This window comes from Aotus nancymaae, unplaced genomic scaffold, assembly GCF_030222135.1.
Source record: "Aotus nancymaae isolate 86718 unplaced genomic scaffold, 86718_ANA_hifiasm-v0.15.2.pri h1tg000007l, whole genome shotgun sequence".
Classification (NCBI taxonomy): Eukaryota; Metazoa; Chordata; class Mammalia; order Primates; family Aotidae; genus Aotus; species Aotus nancymaae.
In genome coordinates, this window is record NW_026988418.1 from 57,055,610 (window position 1) to 57,069,317 (window position 13,708).

General features: G+C 38.3%; 1 protein-coding gene across 1 annotated transcript in view; it reads left to right on the top strand.

The window, feature by feature from the left end:
* The window catches only part of SPAG17 (sperm associated antigen 17), a 253,988-nt gene that overhangs the window by 109,627 nt on the left and 130,653 nt on the right, over window positions 1-13,708 (top strand). Inside the window, exons 8-13 of the mRNA XM_064372648.1 lie at window positions 631-792; window positions 1,937-2,009; window positions 2,219-2,331; window positions 9,214-9,351; window positions 9,438-9,551; window positions 10,151-10,301. Coding sequence (XP_064228718.1) covers window positions 631-792; window positions 1,937-2,009; window positions 2,219-2,331; window positions 9,214-9,351; window positions 9,438-9,551; window positions 10,151-10,301 — 751 coding nt within the window. The remainder of the gene's footprint in view (window positions 1-630; window positions 793-1,936; window positions 2,010-2,218; window positions 2,332-9,213; window positions 9,352-9,437; window positions 9,552-10,150; window positions 10,302-13,708) is intronic.

A 13,708-nucleotide genomic window follows, 5' to 3' on the forward strand; every position in this document is an offset into this window, starting at 1 on the left:
GTGTCTGAGCTACAGCTTGCTTGCCAGCTCATAAAACTTGTGGGTACTATAGAAGCAATAGTCTATCAGGATTTCTTAGTGTTTTGCCCTAAAGGTAGAACAGGTGAAAGGAAAGAAGTGAAGCTTGGAAGAAAAGAAGAAATACTGATTGCCCACGTACTTGTCTAGATGCAACGTACTTGGGTAGATGATCCACAAAGCTGAGTCAGTGTTTCCATTGTGCTCCTTGCATAGCCAGGTAAGAAATCATCTATAGCTTGTCATTGGCTGAGGATATTAAAGTTACCTGACATGTTTTAGGAATTGAGACACTAAGAATCCAGGCCACACTGCTGAAACTCATGACTCAGTTGTATTTCTTTTAGTTGAAGCATTAATTAGGCTCTTAAAACATTAGACAGCCATATGGCCCTCCAAAGGAAACAGCCTTTTGGTAAACAAAGAAGGACAAGAAGCATTCAGGAATATAAACGGGGTCATGATGGCTGGAATTCAGTGGTTTGGGGATTTAGGGGTTTGCTGTCCTGTATAAAGTTGATAGGTGTAGCTGTTAAGAGAGATAGAAACCATATATCTGATTCCAAAACTATGAAACTAATAACCAATTGTCATTAAATCTCTCACTTGTAGCTGAAATTGGGCACTGATATTTTTGAAAATATTGCCTGTTTGATGTATGACATCCTGGATTGGAGAAGGCAGCACCAGCACTATTTGGAAAGCATGCAGCTTATTAATGTTCCACAAGTGGTTAATGAGAAACCTGTATTAGAAGCCATGCCAACTTTGGAGGTAGGCTTGGATTCAATGTCTTTAGTGGGGTAAATTATTAACTGAGCAATTTTATTTTCATATTTATAAGGCATATGAAGAAAAAATTACATAAATACTTGGATTAAGGTCATACTGCCTACTGGTATTAAAGATAGCTACATGATGGGGGCTTTATGAAGCTCCTCAACTACCTGACACTTGCAAAGGCAAGGATGGAACCCTCTTGTCAGCACTCAGTACAATGAATAACATCTGTGACAGGAAGGATATTGATAAAGTAATTAAAATATTTATTTAGCACCTGGCTATGTGCTAGCACTGTGCAAGATGCTGGCAATACAATAATGAAAACTCATTCCTGTTCTCCTCATTAAGGTTAACTTGTAAAAAGGATGGCAGTCAAGTCAACGATGATTCCAACATTGCATAATGAATGCTGAAAGCAGTCAGCTCAGCTTGCAGTAGAAGAAATAAACCTGGTCACCTGATCTGGAGAGGAGTAGGGCCAACAGAGGGAAGTCAGGAAAACTGAACCAGGATTAGGGATGTGGGGAAAGATGAGTATGAAGTGCCTAATGGAAAATGTGATAGGGGAAAGTGACAGAATGATATTCTCAAGAAAGGGGCAAAGGTGTACAAAGGAGGTCAAAGAAAAGCAGTATTATGGCACAAGCCAGGAGCACAGGGTAGTTTAGTGATCCCAGGCTGCATGTGCAAAGTGGAGAACAGCAACAGGAACTAAAGCTGCAGAGGCAGGACCAGGTCATGAATCTCCCTTGGTGCTAAGTCGAGAGTCTGGTTTATATCCTGTAGGCAATGGAGAACCACCGAAGGATTTAAGAGGGAAAATGGCATGACTCTGAGTCACCCAGGGGAAAAAAGAAAAACCTGTTTCATGCTCAGTGCCCCATCACCCCATCACTTTCTCCACAATTGTTCAGTAGTTCTGGTAGGAAAAACTGAATAGTATCTATACCATTACCTTCTTTCCTTCATCAAGCAAAACTCTCTTCCTTTGATTCTAATATTAGAAGATGATTTTGTGGTGTGAACATAATTATACAATCTCAGAATCCTGTTGAATCTCATCATACCAGCGTTTGATGAAGGCATCTCTCAAATGGGTGTCTCAGTGGTTTCTTTTTAATAACTCTTTTTCTAGGCTCTACAACTCATTGTACCATCCACTGGAAAGAAGAAAACACAATATGAAGAACTGCAAGCTCCACCACCAGGCATGTATGAAATCAGCTGCTGGAAGATCAATACCACCAGCTGGCGCTTTAAGAGATAAGGACTGTGCTCCATATTGCTTTCAGCCTCCCTTCACCTAGCGTGCCTGCAATTATTAGTGCATAGTCATAGTTTAAAATTATGCATGAACTTTTGATGAAAATAATGGAGCACACATCTTAATTAGGCAATGGTATTTTTGATATTTTAGTGACTTCCATCATCACAACTGAAGTAGAAATGAGATACTACAATGATTTGCTGAATCCAATACCAGAGGAATTCATTTCTGTGCCCCTGATACTGCATTGTATGCTGGAACAGGTGAGTATACTCTGGGGGTTTTTCCCAGGTTGTATACTTGAGTAAGTCATTTTATCTCTTCTGGCCTCTGTTTGTTTTCACGCTATTTTACAACTATTCTCAAAGTACCTAAATCCATTCTCCTTGATAGAGATTAGAATATTTCAGAAGGAACTGAAGTCTGCTTTAATCTTCAGCTTCAATCCTCTTTCTTTTGCTATACTCCAGAGCCATTTATGTAACATTCCCTGAAGTTTTGGCAGAACATATCCTCAATACTCTGTGTCTGGTGTCGTTTTACTAGAAGAGGAAGAGGACATGGACAAATGGGTGGGGTGGTTAATAGTCTTTATCTTTAAAATTTCTTTCATGCTTGTAGATTTAACTAGATTTTTCTACTTCCAAGGCCAATTTTTGTCATCAGTTTTTTTCTTAATGAATATGTCCATTTTACTGGAGTTTTAAATCTGATACAACATTCTTTACACTATTCACTTAAATATGTTTTAAAATTGCCTCTGTCTCTGGTTATGTACCTTTTCTCATGACTGATGTTATTTATTTGTCCCTTCCTTTTCTTGATCATGGTTGTTAAAGGCATAGCTGTTGTATTGGTCTTTTCAAAGAACCAGCATTTTGATTCATTGATCAACACCTTTTTACTTTTTATTTTATTAATCTCTTCATTAATTCCTTCATCTATTTATTTATGTATTTGTTATTTATTTAATTATTTTAAAGTCAGGGTCTTTCTTTGTCTCCTAGGCTGGAGAACAGTGGCACAATCATAGTTCACCCTATCTCAAACTCCTGGGCTCAAATGTTCCTCCCACCTCAGCCTCCTGAGTATCTAGAACTACAGGCATGCACCATCATGCCCAGTTAATTTAAAAGAATTTATTTTTATTTTTATTTTTTTTGTAGAGACAAGGCCTCACTATATTGCCTAGTATGGTCTTGAATTCATGGCCTCAAGCGATCCTCCCACCTCAGCCTCCCAAAGCACCAGGAGTACAATCATGAGCCGTAGTGTCTGGCTCATCTCTTGCTTGTTTCCATCTTTCTACTTTCTTTGGATTTATTTTGTATTGTATTTTAAAAATGAAAGCTTACTTCATTTGTTTTTAGTTTTTTTGCTTTATTTAAGGCTATACATTTCTTTTTGAGTGTTTCTTTGTCTGCATCCTGATGCTTTCCGTGTATTCAGTTCTAAATCTTTTATTTTTTTATTTTTTATTTATTTATTTTTTTAAAGAGAAAGAGAGAGAGAATAGGAAAGAGGAAAAAGGAAGAGAAAGAGAGAGAGAGAATGGGGAGGAGGGAGAAGGAAAAGAAAGAGGGAGAGAGAATGGGAGTATTGCTTTCTTGCCCAGGCTAGAATGCAATTTAGTAATGGGTATTGAAAACCTCTTTTATACTGATAATTATACTTAATGATGTAGTCAGGAAGGAATAAGGGAAGAAGATAACAAACAAACAGCCAACCAATATTTAATTTAAACCTATGAAATGCTATGCGATTACTGAGGAGTGATTTACTTCCAATTATATAGTCACCTTTGGAATAGGTGTGAGATAGTAATGTATGTTTCGTGTATTTGAAGTGGAGAGTTCTATAAATGTTTATTAAGTTTACTTGTTCCGGGTCTGAGTTCAAGTTCTGAATATCCTTGTTAATTTTCTATCTCGTTGATCTATAGAATCGTTAGCTCTTCTTGTTGCATTGATCCTTTTGCCATTATGTAATGTCATTCCTCGCCTCTTTTGATCTTTGTTGCTTTAAAGTCTACTTTATCAGAGGCGAGAATTGCATCTCCTGCTTTTTGTTTATTAGTTTATTTTTACTCTCTGTTTGATTGGTAAATCTTCCTCCTTCTCTCTGAGTCTTTGTGTATTGTTGGATGTAAGATGGGCCCGGATGCAGCATACTGATGGGTTTTGGCTTTTTATCCAATTAAAATATATATAAGTTTAATATCGGCATTTGATGCTAGCTGGCTGTTTTGCCCATTAGTTGATGTAAATTTTTTGTTGTGTTAAAGTTCTTTGCTTTTTGATATATTTTTGGAAAGGCTGATATTGGTTGTTCCTTTATATGTATAGTGCTTCTTTCAGAAGCTCTTGTAAAGCAGGCCTGGTGGTGGTGAACTCTCTAAGTGCTTGTTTGTTCGCAAAAGATTTAATTTTTCCTTCGCTCATAAAGCTTAGTTTGGCTGGATAGGAAATTCTGGGTTGAAAGTTCTTTTCTTTAAGGATGTTAAATATTGGTCCCCACTCTTTTCTGGCTTGTAGGGTTTCTGCTGAGAGATCTGCTGTAAGTCTGATAGGTTTCCCTTTATGGGTAACCTGACCTTTCTCTCTGGCTGCCCTTAGTATTTTCTCCTTCATTTCAACCCTAATAAATCTGGCGATTATGTGCCTTGGGGTTGGTCTTCTTGAAGAATATCTTTGTGGTGTTCTCTGTATTACCTGGAGTTGAATATTACCCTGCCTTGCCAGGTTGGGAAAATTTTCCTGAATGATATCCTGAAGAGTATTTTCCAACTTGGATTCATTCTCTTCATCACATTCAGGTACACCTATCAAACGTAAATTAGGTCTTTTCACATAGTCCCATATTTCCTGGAGACTTTGCTCATTCCTTTTCATCCTTTTTTCTGCATTCTTGTCTTCTCGTTTCATTTCACTGAGCTGGTCCTCGACTTCTGATATCCTTCCTTCTGCTTGATCAATTCGACTGTTTAAACTTGTGCATGCTTCGCGAAGTTCTCGTGTTGTGTTTTTCAGCTCCATCAATTCACTTATATTCTTCTCTAAATTGTCCATTCTCATTAACATTTCGTCAAAGCTTTTTTCAAGGTTCTTAGTTTCTTTGCATTGGGTTAGAACAAGTTCTTTTAATTCACAGAAGTTTCTTATCACCCACGTTTTGAAACCTGCTTCTGTTATTGGAACGCACGTGTAATCTATTAAGCCTTGTTCCGTTACTGATGAGGAATTGCAATCCCCTGTAGAGGGAGAGGCATTCTGATTTTGAGTATTCTCTACCTTTTTAGGCTGGTTTCTTCCCTTCATTATATATTTGTCCGTCTGTCGTCTTTATAATTACCGACTTTCTAACTGGGTCTCTGACGTCCAACTTGTTGATTCCCTGCTCCGAAATCTGAGCAATCCACTGAGCCGGCCAAAACAGCGGTGTTAAGATTGATGGTGCTTTTCTGCCCGGGAATCTCCGGACTCTGCACCAAGAACTGGCGTGCTAAGGCACCAGCAAAACCGCCACGCCGGTCACAAGAGTCGCCCTGGCGACCCGTGGAGCTCCTCCACTGGGAATCTCCTGGTCCGTGAGCAACTAATATTCGTCTGAAAGTGTGGCGTCCTCTCGTTCTTTGCGCTTTCACTGGGAGGTACATGCCCGAGCTGCTAATCATCAGCCATCTTGGATCTCTCCCCCCCCCGTCTTTTATTTATTTACATGTTTAACCCATGAATTATTTTGATTTCCATTACTTAGTGATGATTTCTAATATTTTTACATTAGGATCAGTAGACATGTTCTGCAAATTAGTTAAAATTTTCTGAGGCTTCCTGTGTGAACTGATGTAACATGGTCAGTTCTTGTGAACGTTCTATGTATATCCTTGAAAGTTTCTTATTCGTACTAGTAGCATATATGTAGCACTTACAGGCACCAGGCACTGTTCTAAATGCTTTCAATATGTTAACTGTGTAATCCTCAGAACAATCCTGTGAAGCAGGAACTATTTTTATCCCCCAATGTATTAGTCCATTTTCACACTGCTATAAAGATACTACAGAGACTGGGTAATTTATAAACAAAGGAGGTTTAAATGACTCACAGTTCCACATGACTGGAGAGACCACAGGAAACTTACAGTCATAGTAAAAGGGGAAGCAGACACCTTCTTCACCAGGCAGCAGGAAAAAACTACCACTTTTAAAACCATCAGGTCTCATGAAAATTCACTCATTATCTTAAGAACAGCATGGGGGAAACCACCCCCATGCCCCAATCACCTTCCTCCTTCCACACGTGGGGATTGTAATTAGAAATAAGTTTAAGGTGGAGACCATAGCACCCATTTTACAGATCAGGAAACTGAGGCACAAAATGTTTTTCGAGTTTGTTCAAGTAGAAAGTAGCAGAAATGACTTAAAACATAGTGAATCTACATAGAAAAGTATTTGGATGGGATTTCTTCATTGTCATCTTCCTTTTAATGTTGGTGATAAGAAGTCCAATGTCAATCTAATAATTTTTTCTTTGCAGATAATCTTTATTTTTCTTTCTAGCAGCTGTTAGGGTTTTCTCTTTATAATTGATAACACAGACTATGTCTAGGTATGATTCTGTTTTATCATATTTGTCATTATGGTGTAAGGAAATTAACATCTGATTTCCAGTCACATTCTGTGTGAAATAAAAATTCTTTACACTGTCCCATAAAGGACCTAAAAATAGGGCTCTGAGATGTACCTGTCATCTCACCTCCTGCCTTCCATCTCACACACACACACACACACACACACACACACACACAAACACACATGCAATTCATCATGTACATAGGCCTTCTGGTTTTTCCTATAATATGTTACTTAATTCCACATTAACCTTTTACTCTACCTTCTTTACCTAGAAAGCTTTCTCTCTTTCTGGAGAGTCCCTAGTGGAAGTGTCATTCCTTAGAGTGGCCTTCTCTGACCACCTGATCTGAAGAACCCTCTCCCCCCATAATACACAGCAGTCTCTGTCATACATATCACATTGTTTTATTTTCTTATCAACAGCTTTTCTTTTTGCAGTATATTTATCAGCTATTTCTTCTTACTTTTCCCCTCCTACTACTAGAATATAATCTCCATGCAAGCAGTAAAAATATAATGTTGTTCATTGCTGTATGCTCAGCACACAATAACCATACCTAACCCATAGTGGACACTAAATACATATTTGTTAAACTGAGAAGATTCTGAGAAAGTCTTCCATTTTCAAATATCATTTTTCCTATCAATTTACCTTAATTATTATTGAATGGATGTTCGAGCTTCAGGGTTTTCCTCTTTGTCTTTTACATTTTCTTTAAATTCTATCCCTTTGGGAATTCCAGCTTAACGTCCTTCAGCTTTCTTCAGGGAGTCCAATCTGCTATTGAAGTTTGGTTTTGGCAGTAATATTTTTAATTTATAAATTCTCTATTTTTTTTTTTTTTACAATTGCCTGTTCTTGTTCTTGGTTCATGGATGTGACACATTTTTTTTCTCTTAATACATAAAAGATTTATTTTAAAGTGCTTTTCAGACTCTATCATCTCTGTTAACTTCCATATACATTTTTCTGGTTTTTGACTGCCTTAGTTTTCCAACCAATTAGATAACCACAGTAATATTTGCCTTCAATTGCTCCAGGAAGTTTTTAGAAGACCAATACTTTTATTATATCAATAAATGCATAAAAGTACAAAAGCCCTATAGAGCTTGCAGTATCATTGTTTTATTTATCTTAGTCTTTCTTGTTTTATTCTACTAAACTTAAAGCAACAAACATGTATTAACCATCTACTGTGTTCCAGGTACCAAAGGAGAAGGTTAATGAGCTCAGTGCCTAATAAATAGAAGTCACCCAGTAGATCCATGTTGAATGAATGAATGCTTAATAATAATAAGGGGATGAAAACACTGAAATATGGGAGTGATGGGATGGCACTTTACAGGATGGGATGCTAGAACTGAACATTTCAGAGAAGGAACAGTTTTGAGTGATCTTTCATGATTGAAGTGGGTCAAAGAAATGATCAGAGGATAGAAGGTGGAAACAGTGAGTTACTCTTCTGACAGTAGGGTGTTTCAACAAGGTAAAGAATAGGATAAAAGTTTGTTATTCCAGAGCAGTGGTTCTCAACAGGAGGTGATTTTGTTCCCAGAGGATATGTCTGGAAATATATTTGGTTGTCACAACTGGAAGGTTGCTACTTGCATAAAATGGGTAGACCCCAGGGACGTTGCTAAATATCCTATAGTGCACAGGACAGCCCCCCACAACAAGTAATTATCTAGGCCAAAATGTCATTAATGCCAAGGCTGAGGAAACTTGTAAAGGGAAATGAAATCTTAGAGGATGGTTATAGGATATAGGGTAAAGGGAAAAGCTGTAAATTAGATGCCAAACTTGATTATGTTTCAACCTCTTTAACTTGTTTTCCATGTAAAATTGAACAAGGCACTTAATCTTTCTAGATCTCACTTTCCCCACATAAAGGAGACACTATTCCATTTACTAATCTTATAATATAATAACTTTTCTATTTTTGAAGAAAGAATGAGGGTTTGGCCTGAATCCCTGGTTCTTCCACTTGGTATCCCTGAGCTTTGGCCAGTCACCCTAGTTTTTTCCTCTATACAATGGGAAATAATATCTACCGCCACAAGATTGCTGTGAGGCTTAAATGATTACATGTGAAGATGTGTTACATAGTACCTGGCTTGTGGTAGACATTCAATAAATATTTCATGAATCCAAAGTTGTATGAGTATTCTTTCCACTGCTTTAAGACAAAGAGTAAATATTAAGAAAAATATGTTATTATTTTATTTGAATAGAATCTTCATGAAATATTTTTATCAAAAGTTTGTTTACCATTTTTTATGTTAGCAATTTTAATACGAGTATTAAATTTATATCTACTTCAATGCATGGATTGCAAACACTTTTCCTTTTATTTGGTGATCACTGATAGTTTCCTGCCATTTTGTGTCATCAGCGGTACTTGCGTCATGGAAATGGACTGGTTCTTACTAAGCAGTGGGAATGCAGCAATGAGCAGTGAGTATCTCTAAAGAGCGGACCCTTACACCAGTTCCTCTCATTGTTGATCTCAACAGGTTGTGGCAACTGAAGAAGATCTTGTCCCACCCAGTCTGCAGGAGCCACCCCCCAGAGCAGATGGGCTAGACCACAGAATCGCAGCTCACATCGTATCCCTTCTGCCCTCACTCTGTCTCTCGGAGAGGGAGAAAAAGGTCAGATAGCCTGAGATAGCAGAGTCTTCATGCTTTGGAAAAGTATGAATTCTTTCTTTAAATCAATATTATTTCAATTTGCATAGAATCTTCATGAAGCATTTTTATCTGAAGAAGAAAGTGAAAGCAAAGCTGTGCCCAAAGGCCCCCTTTTACTGAATTATCATGATGCACAAGCCCACAAGAAGTATGCACTAAAGGTAATAATAATCAGGTTGCCACAAGGAAAACCAATGTGGGAAAGTGTGTTTACAACCATTCAGTTGAAAGAAGCTAATTAGATAACTTCACCAACACTAATTAAAATGTAATGTACAAAATAGACACTTGCATACAAAATAGGACCCTAGAAAATGGACCTAGATACAGGGAAGAATGATGTCAGCCTAGGAAATTTGACTGATCATAGAGGTCTGATTAACAATTCAGTTAATTGTTACCACCACTAAATTTGCATTAAAACCTTATAATTATTTGCTTTAAATAACTGCTGCTATGAAAAACTAGTAGAAGCTAGAAATGGAGCTAAAGAGGGAGAGATGAATATATATGAGACTTTGGCAGTTTGTCACTGAGAATGAAGAATCAGTCATTTTTGTGCACCAGGAACTCCTGGCAACATAGGAACTAGCTTTTTGACCTTCAGCAAAATACGAAAAGTTTGTCTTTCCCAATTACCATTGATTTCCTCTGTTCCCAAATAATGAGAGTGAAGGTATCATGTTTAGCCTTCTCCATATGCATAAGGCACTTGACAGCTTACTTTAATGTCTTCTGTCATGTTGCTCTTTTTCATCAGGACCAAAAGAATTTTGATCCAGTTCAAATTGAGCAGGAGATGCAGTCCAAGTTGCCACTGTGGGAATTCCTTCAATTCCCTCTGCCGCCACCATGGAACAACACTAAGCATCTAGCAACAATTCATGAGCTTATGCACTTTTTTACGAGTGGTAAGTCCATCGCTTTGTCTTAGCTTAAACTCAATATAATTAATGGTAATATATGCCTCTTAAAATTGCACCCTTATTTACAAAAAGTATGTTCATTATTTAAAGACCTTTCAGAGGCTAAGGTGGGTATTTTGATTGACTGCAACTTCCTTATTTGAATAATGTTATCTGCAATGTTATCATTAGCTATAATACATAACACTCTTCAATTTTATGTACTGGGATTTTTTTCCTATTGTGTTTTCTTAACCACAGTAATTCTTTTTTTCCCTCCTTTTCCCCATCTCTGTCCCAAATACTCCCATTGTAATCCCATCCTACTTACAGAGAAGTAAAGGGGTGTGTGTGTGTGTGTGTGTGTGTGTGTGTGTGTGTGTAATTTCCAGGACAATGCTGTCCTTCCCTCTTCTGCCTGACCACTACACTCCTTTACTCCTTTATCATCATTACAAATCATGTAAACATTACAATAACATTGCAGAGACATTTTCCGGAAAGAGAGAAGAGCAACTTGGACCATGCAACTTTGCCCCAATTCAGAGATACCTGTCTTTTAATTTTCATCTTACATACTCTTGTTTTAGCCACCCACAATCAATAAAAAACAGGTTCCAGAATGAGTTTTCTTCTGTCTCTTTCCACTCTGTCCCTTCACAGTTCTTTCCTTTTTATTACAGCAGAAAAAAAAAGAAGCCTGAGATAATCTGAATTTGGCAGGAATGTTCACCAGGGTAAAGCTAATGTGAGCGCTACCATGGACCATCTCTACACGTGAGGACAGGAAGGAAATAAGAAAGCGTGCAACTTGGAGGCAAATATAGATATCTTGTAACCTGTGTTACTAGAAGCTCATATTTAATCCTATCTTGAGAGAAAATTCTGAGCACACTATTCAAATCCAGAAATTAAATTTTTATGAAGAAAGATGAATCGTAGAACCATAAAATTTCCTAACTGAAAGAAACCGTAGAATTAATCTAGTCGAAATCCATTTTCAGAGAAGAAAGCTGAGATCCTGGCAGGGTTAAATTATTTGTTTTAGGATTATGACAATAGTGGGAAAAACAAGAAAAAAAAATTCTTCTGGTCTCTGGATACCCAGTAGAACCACATTTCCTACCTTACTGAGCAGGAGACAGGAAGAAAGCCACTGCAGATGTCTGATGGTGCAATCTGCAATTTTAAGCACCTGCTCTATACCTAGGGATAAAAGGTGAAGAGAGAGCCCACTGTTGGATGTTGCTGAGCAGGAGTTGATTCAAATAAACAGCTTCTCACAGCAGAAAGAGTCATTTTATGCTCTTTGAGGACAGTGGGAAGAGGGGTCGTTCAGATATAATATCTAGAATCACGTCTCATCTGAGTTGACTGGGATTTTGTGATAGAGACAGTCATTTTCCAAAGTAAATTCTCTTTCCCACTTGAGGGAATATGCAGATACATTTCTACTTATAAGAAAGGACATTAAATTACACAGACATCTTTATTTGACAAGGAAGCATTTGACCTAGAAAAGAAAAGAGCGTGTGCATATTCTTCCTTACCATCTCATTTGTAAGTCTAACCAAACCACCAAATATTTTTATCTTGATTTCTTTTTTCACTTTTAAGTAGGCTTAGTAATAGAAAAAGCCAGGAACTGTTGAACACTGCCCTACCATTGACCCATGGACACGCAGGGTGCAGCCTGGAGGGCCTGGTATGGCATTGCTGTTGTGTTTGTAACTACCTGCTTCCTGAGAAGGGGGTGAACTTCTGTCCTTTTTCTGTGTCCTGCCACCCTCCACTTCTCCTGCCTTAAGACATGATTCCGTTCTCCCTTCAGCTCAGCTCTCCATACCACACAGGATTTTTGTTCCTGCTGCCACCATCGAAACCTCACACATGTGCTGCTTACATGGCCTGTCCTAGACCCTTGGTGGCTCCTCCCCTCCTCCTCTTTTCCCTTTTGCCACATCATACGTAACAAGTTTAAAATCAACCTCTTGATTCCTCATCCCTAAATTTATCCCTTCACCATCTCCTTTATTTCAATTAGTAGCAACTACTTTCCACCAAAAACCTTGGAGTCATCCCTGCTGTCTCTGTTTTCTCACTCTCAGTCAATCCCTCACACTCCTCACTACCATCCCAGTCCAGTCCTTCAACACCCCTCACTGGGACTATTCCAATAGCTTTCCAGCTGGTCTACAGGCTTTCATTTTTTACTGACAGTCTTTTATCCACACAGCCACTCAAACGGCCCTTCTAAAATGTTGGTTGGATCATGTGCCTTTGTAACTGAAAACTGTATAGCAGTCAACCACTTCACTCGGAATAAATCCTAAACTAGGCCAGGTGTCTGGCTCATGACTTTAATTCCAGCACTTTGGGAGGCCCAGGCGGGTGGATCGCTTGAGCTCAGGAGTTCAAGACCAGCCTGGCCAATATAGCAAAACTCCATCTCTACAAAAAATACAAAAATTAGCCAGGTGTGGTGGCACATGCCTGCGGACACAGCTACTTGAGAAGCCAAGATGGGAGAATCACCTGCACTCAGCTTGGGTCAACCTGTCTCAAAAACAAACTACAGTAAGAACCTAAACTGTCTGCCACCTACTTTTTAAGCTGTCACCTGTCAAGCTGTCACATTCCATTCTCCTCCATCTGCACTGGCCTCACTGTGATTCCATGAACATGTCAATCACACCCCTGCCTCAGGATCGTTGCACTTGCTGTTTTCCCTCCCTCAGTTACTTTCCCCCAGATATCCACACAGCTTGCTCCCCCACTGCCTTCACATTTTTGCTTAATTGTTGAGAGGATTTTTTCGTGACTGCTTTATATAAACTAGAAGCCCCTCCCTGACCACTTTTTGTCCCCTCGGCTGGCTATATTCTTTTTATCATCTTTTGTCTTTTACATTTATCTGTTTCCAACCACTGGAATGGATATTCCATGAGAGCAGGGAGCTCACTATTTTGTTCACCACTATGTTCCCAGCTTTTATTATAGTTAGTGACAACTAGGAGGGGCTCAAAAAAAATATTGAAAAATAAATGAATGCGCAAACTCTCCTTCATTCTGTAACTCTTTTACCTCTTCCCTCTCTCCTTAATTTCCCTGTTTTCTCCCAAAGGACCTGCTGCTTTTCTGAGATTCGCTGGAGAGAGAATAGAGGTTACTTCTGAATTATGGATCCACATTATTTTATTTTTTTTCTGATTGAATTCCATGCTTATTTGTTAATTCTGCTTCTCCTCCCTCTACCTTGAACTTCTAAAGTGTAAGAACCAAATCTTGATTATTTCAAATCCAAGACACTATGACAAAGCCTAATACATAGAAAATAATAACCAATGAAAGAGTGAGCAAGTGAATAAATGCTGTAAAAAGGTAAATACACAATTATAAAGCCTGTTGAAAGC